Source organism: Ambystoma mexicanum, chromosome 2p, assembly GCF_040938575.1.
Source record: "Ambystoma mexicanum isolate Mex_15411 chromosome 2p, UKY_AmexF1_1, whole genome shotgun sequence".
Classification (NCBI taxonomy): domain Eukaryota; kingdom Metazoa; phylum Chordata; class Amphibia; order Caudata; family Ambystomatidae; genus Ambystoma; species Ambystoma mexicanum.
Genome location: NC_090923.1, coordinates 1,418,231,214 through 1,418,246,345, shown reverse-complemented (window position 1 = coordinate 1,418,246,345; position 15,132 = coordinate 1,418,231,214). Strand labels below are relative to the sequence as shown.

At 46.9% G+C, this 15,132-nt stretch overlaps 1 protein-coding gene across 1 annotated transcript in view; it reads right to left on the bottom strand.

Annotated features, from left to right (window-relative positions):
* Nucleotides 1–15,132, bottom strand: part of LOC138567897 (SCO-spondin-like) — a 1,036,222-nt gene that overhangs the window by 654,073 nt on the left and 367,017 nt on the right. Inside the window, exons 37-39 of the mRNA XM_069646396.1 lie at nt 9,606–9,788; nt 7,474–7,624; nt 6,494–6,653 (exon numbers count right to left, since the gene is read on the bottom strand). Of these exons, the coding sequence (XP_069502497.1) occupies nt 6,494–6,653; nt 7,474–7,624; nt 9,606–9,788 (494 nt within the window). The remainder of the gene's footprint in view (nt 1–6,493; nt 6,654–7,473; nt 7,625–9,605; nt 9,789–15,132) is intronic.

Below are 15,132 nucleotides of genomic sequence, written 5' to 3'. Positions count from 1 at the left end.
GGAAAAGGTGTTTCCAGCACCAACGGATTGTGGGTGGTTACGGCATGCACATTAGGAGGTCACCTGTGGGCTGAAAGTTCCAGAACTAGCAGCCACTGAACTGTCCTTAAGAAGCCCATGAAGTGGTGAAGTGACTTCCTGCCTGGTACCGAAGGAACCTTCCTCAGTGCACCCATACCTAAGTCTGCGGGTAGCAGGTCACGACAAATTCGACCATGGACTCTGGCACAGGACCCAATCTCATGGACGGCATATGTTGAAGTGACTTAGGATGGACCACAGCGTGATTAGAGTAGAGAAGATACAGGACTACAACAGGAAGTGGCTCAGCATAGGCCGCAGTGTGATTAGAGTAGAGAAGATACAGGACTACAACAGGAAGTGACTCAGGATGGACCACAGTGTGATTACAGTAGAGAAGATACCGAGCTAAGTGACTCAGGATGGACCGCAGTGTGATTAGAGTAGAGAAGATACGGGACTACAACAGGAAGTGACTCAGGATGGACTGCAGTGTGATTAGAGTAGAGAAGATACCGGGCTAAGTGACTCAGGATGGACTGCAGTGTGATTACAGTAGAAAAGATACAGGACTACAACAGGAAGTGACTCAGGATGGATCGCAGTGTCATTAGAGTAGAGAAGGTACATGACTACAACAAGAAGTGACTCAGGATGGACCGCAGTGTGATTAGAGTAGAGAAGATACAGAGCTAAGCGACTCAGGATGGACCGCAGTGTGATTAGAGTAGAGAAGATACAGGGCTAAGCGACTCAGGATGGACCGCAGTGTGATTAGAGTAGAGAAGATACAGGACTACAACCGACAGAGGTTTCCAAGGCATGCGACACCGAAGTTGTGAGGAACTGCAGCAAATAAAGTGTGCATGCGTTGCATGTACTCTTTAAACCGCACGGGACAGGGCAAGCATCTCTCACACTAAGGAAGAATTTGGCAACATACTTTACCCAAAAACCTAATTGGACCTTTAGTCTTTTTAAAAACGTTTTAAGAAAACAAACACAAGAGGCAAAGTCTCCTGTGTAAAACAAAAAGAAAAACATTCCCAATTTGTTCAAAAGGAGCACTAAAAGGGACCAAAAGTCACATAGAAAAGTATGCACGGACACAAGGATGGAGCAAGAGCTGTTCCCCAACCAGGCACTCAATAGAAAAGGAGGAGCTGGCAGTTGGGGCACGAAGGAATGAATATGCAGGGAGTGAAGGTAGGCAGGTGTGTACTGTAAGGTTTGGCTATTGGCATTCCTTCTCCTGAATGCTATTGCTGCTTTCCTGCAGCATCTGTGGGGGGGGGGGGGTTCCCAGCCCTGCCTGCTGCAGGAGCAAGCCTTTCCTGGCAAGGTGGGAAGTACGGAGAGCCCAAGGGACGTTTCTAGATCATGCATGCAAATTTATTCAATTACCACTAGGGCTATTTCATTAAATCTCCATCGGTTAGCGCCATAAAGGCAATAATACTGGTACGGGGTAATTGCCCTCAGATTGCCACCAGTAATAAAACTGCTTATCTAAGGATTTCATGCTATATTGGAATTCACAAAAGCATAATCAATACATATATGCAATTAATCTTGAAAGAAGAAAATGAAAAGCAATATGAGATAGGGGAAGAGTTATCACGTGGCTTGCTATTGGCTGGCCTCAGCCCCGTGTTTGGAACATCCTGGGTCCCCTCCTGCCTTTGCCTCCGTGTGGGATTGGCCGGCTATGCCTTCCTGCTCTCCTGAGCTGACGTGGAACATTGGCCGGGTTCTTCCATCTTCCTGTCGTCGTCTCTGTGGCTACTGGTTCTTCTGCCTCATCCTTCCCGGTGTCCCGGGTGTTTTTTCGTTGAACGTCTGGATCCTTGCTGGGTCATCGGTCTGAGCACCTTCTACTCAGAGTCCCAACCACGGCTAGCAGTCCCCTGCGTCAGGGAGTAATAGGGTTTTGAGTCCCCTACTCTACGATTGGTCTCTACTGCCTGTAGAAGGCTTTGTGCTTCTTTGTCTAACAGATCTTCCTGGACTACTGAGTCTCTCAGCACCCAGCTGAGGGTATACATGGGAGATCCCTTCTGGTTACCCCGTCTACTGCACCTGTGAGGTGAAAGGAGAACATACCTTGCTTTTCCCTTTAACCGCGGCCGACCTGTGGGATTGTGCCTCATTGTTTCCTATGGGAGAACTTTTGGAAACGTCTTAAACTCCTGCATTTTCTCTGTTCCACCATAGGGCCCTAATCTTTTAGAAGAAACACTCATTTTAGGAAGTAGAAGAGATTTATTATAGAATGTACAACAATAAATCAATGTAGTTCACTCTCTGCAAAGGAAATATAATTATGGCCTACACTAACTACTAATTGTAGCCCAGCACTGACATTCTTAGGGGGTCATTTTACATGGTGCAGAGTGGGAAACGAATGCATAAAAGCACAGCGAGTATGCCTTCATTTACCTCTCTGCGCCATTTTAATTTGCTTTGAGGGCGGAGAAGGGGCATGACATGGAGTTAAGATCTCTGCTGCACTTCCTCCTTCATCTTCAAAGTAAATGTGTTTTGCGCTTGCGTGAGATTTGCAGGCAGGTGGAAAACGATTTGATTCCTATGGAAGCCTCCTCCATTTAGCACCTGCGAAAAGCATGTGGATTCCATAGGAATCCATTTCTAAAGCGCTGACTGCAGCGCATAATTTGCAGGAGGCATTTACTTTTTTCCAAGACCGAATGTAAAAGTGAAGAGTAAAGGGAATTTTGCCTGGATTTACTATTTACATTTGCATGATTGCAGGCAGGGGACCCAACAGCATGTAAATGCTAACATTGAAAGTCCCCTGCATGCAGTCTACACTTGATAGGAATTGAACCCCTAGGTGTACTTCATTTGTACGTGTCTCCCATACTTTTCTAATATATGTATTCCCTCCTTTGTGGGACTGACCTGGTCTAGTGCGTACCTGTTAGGTTACAGTTCGATAGTCAGTGCTTAATTTGTGGGGGCGTTTGCCAGGGCTCAGCACTGGCACTTATTTTTGAGCCCCAGCACTTATTGTCTGAGACTCACTTTTATTATAGAGCGATAAGAGACAGTGCATCCATCAACCACAATGAGCAGGTGCGAGCTGTGATGTAACCCCAAATATGTCGACACTGTGAGAAGAAGCTCTGACTGGGGAACTGCCCACACACTGTGTCACAGGAGTGCTAGAAAATATTTGGGCCCTGGCCCTTACTTTTTTACAAATTAAGTCCTGCCTATAGGGTGTGTCTTGGAGTGAAGTAGAATTAAGGCCTTATCCCCTTAACTGTCATTGCTATATATTTGCTTTGTTGATATATTTTCAGGTTCTAAATTGACACTAGTTGTAACCTCAATGCAAAACTAAACAGTGTGGGGAATCGTTTTTTGTATTGGACCAATTATACTTTATTCTATTGTTTATTTATAACACGCAGGATGAGGATTCGAACCTGTGTTGCACCATGTTGTCTTGCTTCCAAGACAAACACGTTGCCACTGAGCTATCCTTCCTCACTTTAGCTGAAGCCCGACTGCTCTATGTCACTCAGTGAGAGAATGTTGGTCTAACATGGCGGAAACCCCGCTCTTCCACTTAGGGTAGGTCTCATCACATCCCTTAACAGTGGGTTTCGGAAAACCACAAAACCACAAAACATGCGGTTTTAAGTGGTGAGATGCATGGTTGAAAGACTCAGTGACCTCCCAAATATGTGGCAATTAACTACTAGTGTATGTATTGAGTAAAAACTCAAATAGTTACTTATTTTTATTTTTATATTATTTGACAATCATAGAGCGCGCCAAACCCGAAGGCATCTGGGGCTGGTCACAGTACAAACATGACACAGTAATTACAGTGATGGCAGCAGAGCATAGCTCGGTGCAGTACAGTACAGATGTGAGCTTTTAAGTGCAGTAGTGGTGGGGGAAACCCAGTTGGCAGGACATCCATAAGTGTGGTACAGGGTGATCTATAGATCTTGCGAGAGAAGCCAAGTTTTCCAATTTTTTTTTAAAGGACATGTGGGAGGGGTCTCTTCTAAGGGACAGGGGGAGGACATTCCACTGTTCGGCTGCTACAACTGCCAAGCTGTGGCCTCCTGCCTTTTCTAGTTTGAAGTTTGGTACGGTGAGGAGGTGCGAAAGAGTTGAGCGGGTGGGTCCGTTGGATAGATGTTTGGTAAATTTGTTAGTTAGATATCTGAGGGCAGTGTGGGTTAAGCACTTGTGAGTGATAGAGAGGGTTTTGAATGTGATGCGGTCTCAAACTGGCATCCAATTGGCCCTTCGTCTGGCCAAGGAGCTATGCTATTTTTTGGGGATATTTTTTCTGCCGCTCTTAATGCATTATTTTGGATGACTTGCAGTTTAGTTACTTACTTTTTGTAAGTTACACAGAGCTGCAAAAACGGAGCTACTTACGGTGTGCACATGGTTTGCTGGCGCTGTGTAACTTGAGTGAACCGCTAGTAACTTTACTCTTAGCTCCTGGTAAGTGCTGTAGTGTTTTACACATTAACGATTCCACGCACAGAGCTGTCCCTAATGCAAAGATTGTTATGTTCTCCGAAGTGCAGATTGTTGATTGTGTTGGATCACTCACCTTCACCTTCTCTAGGTTACTGTTGGTATGTTGAGTAACTTACCTTTGTACTTGTGTGGATTGATACCTGGGATTCACTGCTCCTTTTTAATAGTTTTCTTATTTTTCAAATTAGCGAGTGAATGTCCCTTGTGGTAAGCAATCCCTTAGGTAAAGCCTGTTTTCACTTACCCTGCATGAAAGTAATTTCTTCTCTTTGGTGACTTAGCTGCCCCTTTGCAAAGATTGAATCCTTCACCAATTGGGTCACGTCCAGAAGGAATGTTGAAAGGTTAACAGCACTTTGTGCTGCCAGAGATCTCACTGCTACAGGTGCAAAGGAAGAGCTTCCCAAAGCCACTGAGCAATACACACTGAAGACATGCCTGTTGATGCTGTTTACACCTCTCCTACCGAGGCCAACCTCAAAACAGAGAAGGAAAACCTCGCTATAGGGACTAGAGCATGTAACCTGGAAACGGCGAAGTGGCTCCCTAACTTCCCCCATCATTCTTTTGTTCATTTCTAGCTTCGCCACACTACTCTACATTTCTCTGTAACTCCAAGTAAGTGTTGGAGACTACTTTCATCTCTGCAGGACTCCTATATTCAGGACACTATCTACTAAACAACAGCACAGATTGTGCTCTACCTGTGAGAATAGCCCCAGACAATTGGAAGTGAGTGAGAGGCTCGTGCTAAGGTAGGCAGACTTGGAATTTGTCATCTTGGGGCTGTATGGGTGTGATGCGCGTGCGCGCGTGCGTGCGTGCGTGTGTGTGTGTGTGACTGTGTGTATATGCCCTCATAATGTTTTCTATTTCAAATTCCTCCCAGACACCCCAATCCATGTGGATGCTGTGGGACTTCTTACTTGGGACATCCACATTAGCTAGCTTTCTGCTTTGGCCACGTGCCTTGTTGGTTGACCAAAAGAAGCTTGTTCCAAGTCAGCAGGCATTGTGTTCAGATTATGGAGCACAATTAACTTTGTTCCTGGTTGCGGTTGGGCAAACGAGAGTGAGGCTCAAGGTAGCTGAAAGCCTGTCCCTCAGACTCAAGCAAGGACGTTGGTTCTTCGGAACACTATCCAAAGAGTTACAACATATCCTGGCATCCAGAATACCTAGCCCACTGTGGAATGATGGGAGCTTGTTGCAGCCACTAGCCCCTCACGCCACTGAAGTGTTATTTCCATACCCCTGCCATGCACACCACACACCAGATCTATGAGAGAATGGGACCAGGGGTTCTCTCTGTTTAGGCCCAGGACACAGGGGGCGGACCCTCGGAAGAAGATGCTGGGGTATTGTTTCTGAAGCAGGGTGTGGTGCAAGCAAATAAGAAAAAGGAGCACAAGGCACCGCTTTCCCTGGCTGTCCTTGCAGCTCGCCCCTTTTTTTTTAAACCAGTCTCTATCTTCTTTTACAAGTTATTTCACGATTTTTCCCATTGGTGTACCTTCTAAAGTTCCTCAATTGCGATCTCTCTGTCATCCCCTGTCCTTGCCTCGGGGTGCCCTGGTGATGGTCACACCCCGAAGCAGTTCAGTGTGTGTGTGTGTGTGTGTGTGTGACTAGCAATGACAACGGCATAGAATAGCTTCGTTTCCCTCCTCCATTGGTGAAAAGGGTGAATGGAGCAGACTCTAATTTATGAAGATAAATTAGTGCGCACGAAAAGGCGCAAAGTTAGTTAGGGTGTACAACACACATTATCTCTCACGGGCATTTGTGTTGATAGAGTAGGACGCCCTTTGCTATTTGTTCTTTAACAGTGCAGCTGTCCATTCCCGGAAGTGAAACACAGACATGGACACACACTGGGTTGGGATTGTGGGAAGGATGTTGACAGACTTCCTGTCTTGGCTGCGTGCGCAGCCCTTACCTCTGGACACGCCACAGTGGTAAACGGACAGTACTGGGAGCATTGAACGGTTAGGTTGGGCAGGCACTGGCAGACTTGGCACTGGCCAGACCGCCAGCGTTCACCAATGCTGTGCGTCCTTCCTTGGTAGTCACAAGCCTCGCACTGATCCGTCTGGCACCTGAGGGGAGGAAAAAGAGCAAAGCATAAGGTTCAGACCAGGTGAGAAACTCAGAGCTATCGTAGAGCCACAAGGATTTATGGTCTGTATAATGGGATACTTTGAGTGGTATCGCCTAGAGTTTGCACAGCACTACTAGCCACACATCTGGAAAAAGAACGGTATTGCTGAAAAACACTCCCAACGACATCAGTGGACCAGAGTAAAGCTTGGAGGAATACTTATGGAATTTTGTTAATAATGACATGTTGTTCCTTTCATTGATGACAAGAGCGGCAAATGGATCTTGTCATGCCGTCCTTTCAGGAAGGCACATATGGTTGGCCTGTAGGGGCCTACTAGAAATTCAACTGGCACAAAACAAGCAGTTAGAGAGGACAGTCCATGGAAACCCTCTGGCCCCCCGCCCCTATCCAACTCGGGGGTATGAAAGACGTGTTGACATTTCCACACAGAACCACAGGACAATTGACTATGTGCAACCAGTTACATAATGCCAGACTCTGCCACTCATCAAATGCTTTTCAGGAGCATCATGTATAGAGGAGTGGAAGGCAAAGATGATGGGGATCAAGTCATCCCACCTTGATGCAGCACATAACCCCCCCCGCCTCTATGGGCCCACAAACCCATCCCAATACCCCCTCTCTCCACCCAGCATCTTGACCAACTAAGCGTTGCTATGCAACAAAGCCCATCAAAATGAAATATCAGTAATAGACATGGCTTGACCAAGAAGTGCTAGCAGTCAGTGACACTATCCATGGCCCCCACGAGGGCACAGGTCACAAGGCATAGCTGAGGCGGAGACTATGATTACCTGCGCGCTTTGCGGTAGATTCCCCTGCACTGCTTCCCGTTGCCATGTTTGCTGGGATTGTTGGGGCTTCGGAAGGACCACTGGATGCTCTGAACGCCGCATGGCCCCAGACACTCTCCCCACGGAGACCAGGTCGACCAGCCGCAGTGAACTGAAAAATGATGAAATGATCAACAAAAGGGAGATGTTAGAGCAGCATCTTCACCGTTCCTATTAACCAACCACTGATGGCTGACCATGCTTGCGGGCAGAACCGAACAAAGAAGAAACAAGCAATGGGCATGACTCTTGAGATCCATCCTACCTGCCCATATTCGAGACTTTACAGTCTCTAAATGTTTCCACACTCGTCAGGGTGTGTTCCAGACTTCCGCACATTCCTATTAGCCCCACCAGCTGTACTGGGAGGCTCCCCAGTCCTCTATCAGAATTCCCATTCATCAGTTCGCCTTGTGATTCCAGACAGCACCGTGTTGCTCTCATATCATAGTTGTTTTCCTTAATGCTTGACTATTTCTAAAGTAATTGCCCCCCTGAGATGTGTGCAGGTTGCCTCCTTCCCTTTCTTTTTCTTCCAGCCTGCATGAAAATATCTGCAACTACTACCTAGACCTACACCAAAACAAGACTGCTGGAGATCCAGGATCCAGAACAAGCCTGCTGGAGGTCCAGGATCCAGAACAAGACTGCTGGAGATCCAGGCTCCAGAACAAGACTGCTGGAGGTCCAGGATCCAGAACAAGACTGCTGGAGATCCAGGCTCCAGAACAAGACTGCTGGAGATCCAGGATCCAGAACAAGACTGCTGGAGATCCAGGATCCAGAACAAGCCTGCTGGAGATCCAGGATCAAGAACAAGCCTGCTGGAGATCCAGGCTCCAGAACAAGACTGCTGGAGATCCAGGATCCAGAACAAGCCTGCTGGAGATCCAGGGTCCAGAACAAGACTGCTGGAGACCCAGGATCCAGAACAAGCCTGCTGGAGATACAGGATCTGTAAGACAGCAGTTCCTTTATCAATGAAAAGTTTAAGAAATTCCCCAAAATACACAACTTCAGCACTGTAGAAGGCGAATCTATTTCTTTTAATGCATATTACTATTATTTTCGAAAATGCATTTTCAATAGAAGTAGTGGCTTGGGGTCTGAAATGAAGCATTGTATGTCAGGATTAACCATGTCAATTTATATTCACAACTTCACATCATTAATTAGAAAGATCAACTCCAATTGAAATCCTTCTGTAACAAAATGTCAAATGAAAACGTCCTAGAAGAGGATTGCATTCATCTTAAGGAGTGTGTGTATATACCATATATAAATGTGTCTCATTTCCTCCTGTTCCCAAGATTATTCTGTCCATGGATGCCAATTTTCCTATTTCATCTATCCATTCTGGAATATAGTAGGCCGCATTACGAGTGTGGCGGTCCGGAAACATGGATGCCGGTAAGCCTACAGTCATCCTTGTTTCCGGACCGCCACACTACGAGTCTACCTGCCAGGGCCGCTGCGCCCAACAGGTCTATCCCTGCCGGGCACAGTGGTGCCAGCAGACAGAGTTGCCATGGAAGCACCAGCAATGTCAGCAACGGTACAGGTGCTTCCGAGTCCCTGTTCCCATGGAGTCCTAAGGGACTTCATGGGAATGGGGACTTACATTTTCTGGTGCCTGACTTGTAAGTCCCGGTGGCACCGGGAAGTCAGGTGCCGGAAATGGTGTTTCAGGGTCGGCAGTAACCCGCCAGTCGCACTGGCAAGTTACTGCCGACCTCGTAATGAGGGCCATTGTGTTTTGGTGGATTTCCACTTTCGCTGCATTGTTCTTTTGACCATTGTGTATGATCAATGAGGGCTACTTCACATACACTTGATGGTCCGCAACTTCTTAAAGCACACAGAACTCCAAACATTAAGCATCTTGCATCCGTGCAGCTGATTTGTCCTGAGTCCCACCATAAATGTAAGGATCCTGGCTGCTACGGCAACATGCTGATAAATGGGACAATAGGAAGGGTTTAGGCATAGGGTTCCCAGTAAGGAAGGTGTTTCGATACTGATGAAGGCCAGAGATAGTCTCCAGTCATGGATTGAGAAAGGACCGCTTCCCCATATTATCGGGCCACACCCACCTGTGCACTCTGGATTCTGACGACATTGTTTCATTTGTCCTCCCTGGCAGGTGCAGATCTGGCAGTTCACCTTGACCAGCTGTCCCGGCCAGTAGGTTACGCCCTCCACCTCGCAAGGACACTCCTCTGGAGACACGCAATGTTGCTCACTATCCAAAACCAGCCCGCTCGGGCACCAGCACCCTGAAGAGAAAGTAATCTATGGTTAACAAGAGTATACTGGCAACCAAGTGCCTTACGTACAGAGGTTAATTGTATGTCCGATTTTCTGTGATAGGCGCCATAAGATGAAGAGTAGAGTAGACTGTCGCAGCGTTCCTAAGATTGAGACCACACCTGCTGAAAGCATCAACATACATTGCAACCAACAAAAATCCACTTTAGGTGGACGCCCACATCATTCTTCTCAAAATGGAGTTCTCAGCATGCACTGCAAGCAGAATTTCCCAAAAATGGACTTAAACTTACCTATTCATCGAGTGCCCAGTCAGGACTCCTACAATGATTTCTGCCATTGTAGGTGATTTGACATTTGACTGACCCTCAACACTCCATTGGCCAGTTTGGCCTTATGGATGGCCGATCTGGCAGCCATCACTGTTGATGTCTGCGGTGAAACCTGGTAGTGTCTTGCACTAGAATCTGCCTTGAGAGCACCAAGAATAGGATTCCCCCACCCCCAACATACCGCCTGGAGCTCTCTATCAACGTCACCACAGTCTATAATGCAATGGTGTAACCATGGGCTAAAGTACAGGTTCTTTCTCTTGGGCTTAAAACCATTAATGTATAATCAGATGGTGGAGCTTCGGAGGATGCCCGTGTCCCAGAAGCCCTAAACACGCTATGGCCTAGAATCAGTAGATTACCCCCTGAGCAGGGATCCTCTGAGCCAAGCAGACTCTAGACACACTGGCACCACATCAGGCCAACCATGACTCCATGACTTAGGTGAGGATTTACACTGCAGTAGATGTTGGCTTCCCTAACAATAGTGCTCAGAAGAAGGTGATAAGCAGCTCATATACAAAGAGGCATAGGCTGGGATCCATTATAATTAGCATGGCTGCTATCAATTGAATGCCTGTTCGATAGATGCACTGGAAATGTCCATAGGTTATGTTGCCCATGCTGCCCAGAGTAAGCCATTACTAGCAATTGTAGTTTCTAAAAGCTGCATTTTACTCTGGTACATCACAGCGTTGGAACACAAAAAAATTGTTTCAAACAAAATGATATGACAGCAGTAGAAAGCAGCATTTCTCTGCCGCCACCAAGTCTCCTCGGGCCCGAAGGATGCAGAGTAGGCCGAAGCCACAGAGCAAAGCCAATAGTGTTCTGCCAGTGGTCGAAGTTTAGGAAAAGAAGTAGTGCAACTATGTTCCCAGCTGGCCTGCCCCCGTTCCCCACAAACCCTGTGGCTGCCCATCCCAAGCGCAATCCAAACCCCCAAAGGAACACGCCTGCTGTTTAAGAGAACGTTCAGGGCAGTGCCCTGAAGTGCAAGTTTCAACTTCTTCCTACACTTTTATTTTAAAATTAAGCCATTCTGGAACGGTTTCTTTTTAAAATAAAACTATAGGAGCAATCAACTTAAGTAGAAGGGCACAGCTCCCAACCGCTCCCGCCCACTTTGACCACAGAGTTCTGCCAAGCAAGACTGATCATTGAGAACATAGGAGCCGCGGGTCGGATGTGGGATCAGACCCGTGCCTCCCGTGCCGCTAGACAGCAGCAGCACCACGCTCTGTAGGTGGTCTCTCAGCATAAGGGGCCGGATGCCCAGCAGTGCCCTTCACACTGGCAGTGCAGGGCCTGAGGACTGGCTTCAGGGAATCCTACACTGGGTGCTGATGGTGTTAAGGGGAGCAGGCAAGAGAGGTGGCTGCATCCGAAAGGAAACTCGTTGAAGATTGTAGTACAGAATTGTATCATTTGAACTGTTGAAAGCTATTGTTTAATTAATCTTGTACGGTGTCTTCTTCTATGATGGTTTTAACCTTCAAAGTAAAGATGTGTTCATTCGGAGGCTAGCTCAGGGGCAACACGCTCACCTTGCAAGCAAGACCATGCAGAGTAACACAGGTTCGATCCCCGGGTCTGTGCTTAGAAACCTCTGGGTATTAAGTGTGTTATAAATAACCAATTAAATTAATTCCCTCAAGAGTGGTGATGTGGAGGGTGTTAGGTACTTCGTTTCCCTTTTTTGGGGTGATGGGTAGGAGGAAGGAAATGCACAAGAGTGGTCAGGGAGGACGGCTGAAGGAGATCTATTGTATTTGCTGTGTGTAGCTGCAACATGCCTCGCTTCTCTGTGCCCTGCACTGTTGAGTTCATTGGGCAGATCAGGTGTTGGGAAGGGAGGCTGGTCATACACAACAAACAAACTGAAGATAGCTATCAACAAAGAGCATGTACCCCACCTCAGGGTTCCAAGTGATATCCCCAAAAACTGGAACTTCACTTTCATTAGCTACCTATGTTACGCGGAGGCCCGCGGTGGAATAGTCCCCGTTGCTGATAGTTATCTATCTACAATTCTATATATATAATACATCAGCAACCACAATGGCCACAGTGCCCAGATAGACGATTCACAGAAGGTTTCATGCGAGTTTGCCTTAATTTGCTACCAACTGGAGAGGTCTTATATCTCAGAGGCCAACAAGAAAATGCAAAATGTAGATAATGTCAAGACTCCCAAGAGTCGCTGAAACATCTCATGATATACTGCAGTAAATCACAGAATGATCGTGAGGATGGCATTAAATCTATCACACATTCCTTCAATCATTTGAACACAGAGAGCTCATGGTGCTATATGCTGCAAGGCAGACCAACAAAGCACCTTATCAAAATTGTCCAATATCCCAAAAAGTTAAAACTCATAGGGCCTCATTACGAGTTTGGCGGTAGCCATGGAGCTAATAGCTCCATGGCTACCGCCAAACCGGGCTCCTTTGCCGGGTTCCCTGAATGGGGAATTACCAGGCCATTCCGAGTATGGAGGGCCCGGTAATTCCTCCCTCTGGGAACCCGGCCCAGGCCTTCCCCATTCCCATCTGGGCCCCCATAGGGCTCAATGGGAATGGGAGAGGAAGCTAACAACGGGCTGATTACGAGCGGCCCGTTGTTTGCTCCCTCTTCCCCTCGCGGGACCCGGTAACAACGCCTGGTTTTGCCAGGCGTCCTTACCGGGTCCCGCAAGGGGACCTCGTAATTTCGCAGGACGGGTTTAACGGGTCTGCCTCCATTAGCGGAGCCCGTTAACCCCGTTCCGCGAACCTCGTAATGAGGCCCATAGAATGAAATCTACATGCAACGTTCTCGCAACTTTTATTTGTGACTTTTACTCTCTAAGAATTCCTATTTTTCGCTTTTGTAAATTTGAAAATGTAGAACTTGTATTCTTAATATGTAACTGGAATTATTGTTTTAAATTATAGGTGATCCCCTTTTCCACCCTTTTCCTTTTTCCACCCCCTTTTTTTACTTTTTTGTTATGTATTTGCTGTTTAGTATGAATCATGAATTTGTCGTTTTATTTTTCTTTCCTTATACTTATACCTTTTTGATTAAGAATTTATAAAGTTTAATTGAAACTATTTTACAATAAATAAAAAAATAAACATTGGCCACAATCCCTCAGCATGGTCCTGAGCCACCATTTCAACATACCAATGGGAAGTAGTCCAGCATGCTGACACATTGCTCGCTTCCATTAGCATGCATTAGCATGACTGTACTGAAAGATTCATGTTCAAGGACATGCACACTGCCACATGGCATTTTAAATCGGCGTTACATACCTCTGCTTTCCCTAATTCAAAATGCAACAGCATTGCAGAGCGTCCCAGTGAGGGGGGCCTTGCTTTCCAGGCCTCAATCAAGCAACACCTCATTTCATCCGTTTTGATAAAATGTGAGGAATGTGTGGGTTAAATTAGCAGCACTGGATTAACAGACATTCGTCCATTGATTTATGAAGCATGAGAATTAGCACTCTATTTCTATGTCTGCAGATGGTGTTTGAATTGGGAAGTTAAGGGCAAGTTGTGGTGTGGTGGTTGTGGCCCGTGGCCATATTCTTGGGTGCATCACCGTATTATGCTGTGGTGGTTGTGACTAGTGCCTGGATTCTTCGGTGCATGGATCTTTGGCCAACTTCCTATTAAAGGTGATTCCATCATTTCTCGAGTGCAGCCTCAAGTACCTCAGTGGCATCATCCTGTGCCGTGTGCAGCTGCCTATAACAGCTGCAGCCTCACACGCCCAGGTGATGCCATCGTAGGCCAATGCATGCAGCAAAAGCCCCAGTTCTGCCATTTTATGCCAAGCTAAGCCTCTACACCAGGCATGATCCTAAATATTGCCATCCTGTGCCAAGTGAGGAATTCATAACCCTGATCTCAGACAAGCTCTTGTGCAGGATCGGCAATGTGGGCACAGCCCCACAGGACATTGACCAAATCAGATAGGTTGGTATTGAACATGTTCCTGCATCGTTATGCACATGTTACAATCACATGGGAAAACGCTGCCAGAAACACTAATCAGATTCAAGAAGAGGGGTTTTATTAGGTTTTTTTGGCTACCAGGCAAAGAGAATAAACAGAAGGTATCCGAAACTGTGCTAGGAGCCCCACACATCCCATTATTTCAGTAATTAAATCCCCCTCCCTTTGACACTGCCCAAGGCACAACCAGTTCTTGGTCAAAATGTCATTGCTCCAGTTGTCTCTGGATCCTTTTAGCTTCAGAGTTAATTCCACAAAATGTTCTCACTTAGTCTCCAGTGGGCCTCTCCACACGCCTGCTGGATTAATCTTGTACTTTTTCTCACCACACAGTGTCTCTCCTACCCTACTCCTGGTTCCTCTGCCAGGAATCAGAGCCCCTGGGATAGGTCATGTTGAACCAGTCGATCAGCTCATCAGGTATGATTTTCCAAGGTGTAGTTTCTAAGGTCCCGGTTATCTGTTCTGGTCTCTCTCCTCTGTCACCCATGGACCGCTTACACACAACAAAGTATTTAGCTCCAGTTACTTTGGCTCCGGGTCTGTCTGGCGCCACTCACAGTCTCCGTACAGGAGAGTCTTTCTGGACACTGACATGCTGGTGGGGTTTTGGCCTTTACCTCGCTAGACATGGGGTGAATAGCATCGCTAAGTTCTCTCTTTCACTCTTGTTATTGTAACTAGAGGTTCTCCTGAAGCAAGCTCAGCGTTGCAGAGGTGCAGTGGTCCCCGACTGTGTCAGGGTGCTCTTTGGGGCTCTAGGTCCTCTCCCTGTAACGAGGTCTTGAACTTTGCAATTGCAAGCCTTCTTTTTCTCTCCTCCTTGCTGAGCTGTCATTCGCTCAGTCTTGCTGGGCTGCATGCTAGATCCCGCCTCTAGCAATCAAGCTGATTGCTGTCGGATATCCTCAATGTTCTGCCACATGCTTGTTCCTCCCCCGACAAGCAATAGACTTAAGTTGCCATACCTGCTCTACGGTACTCTCCCTGAGTCTCCAAAGGACTTCCCA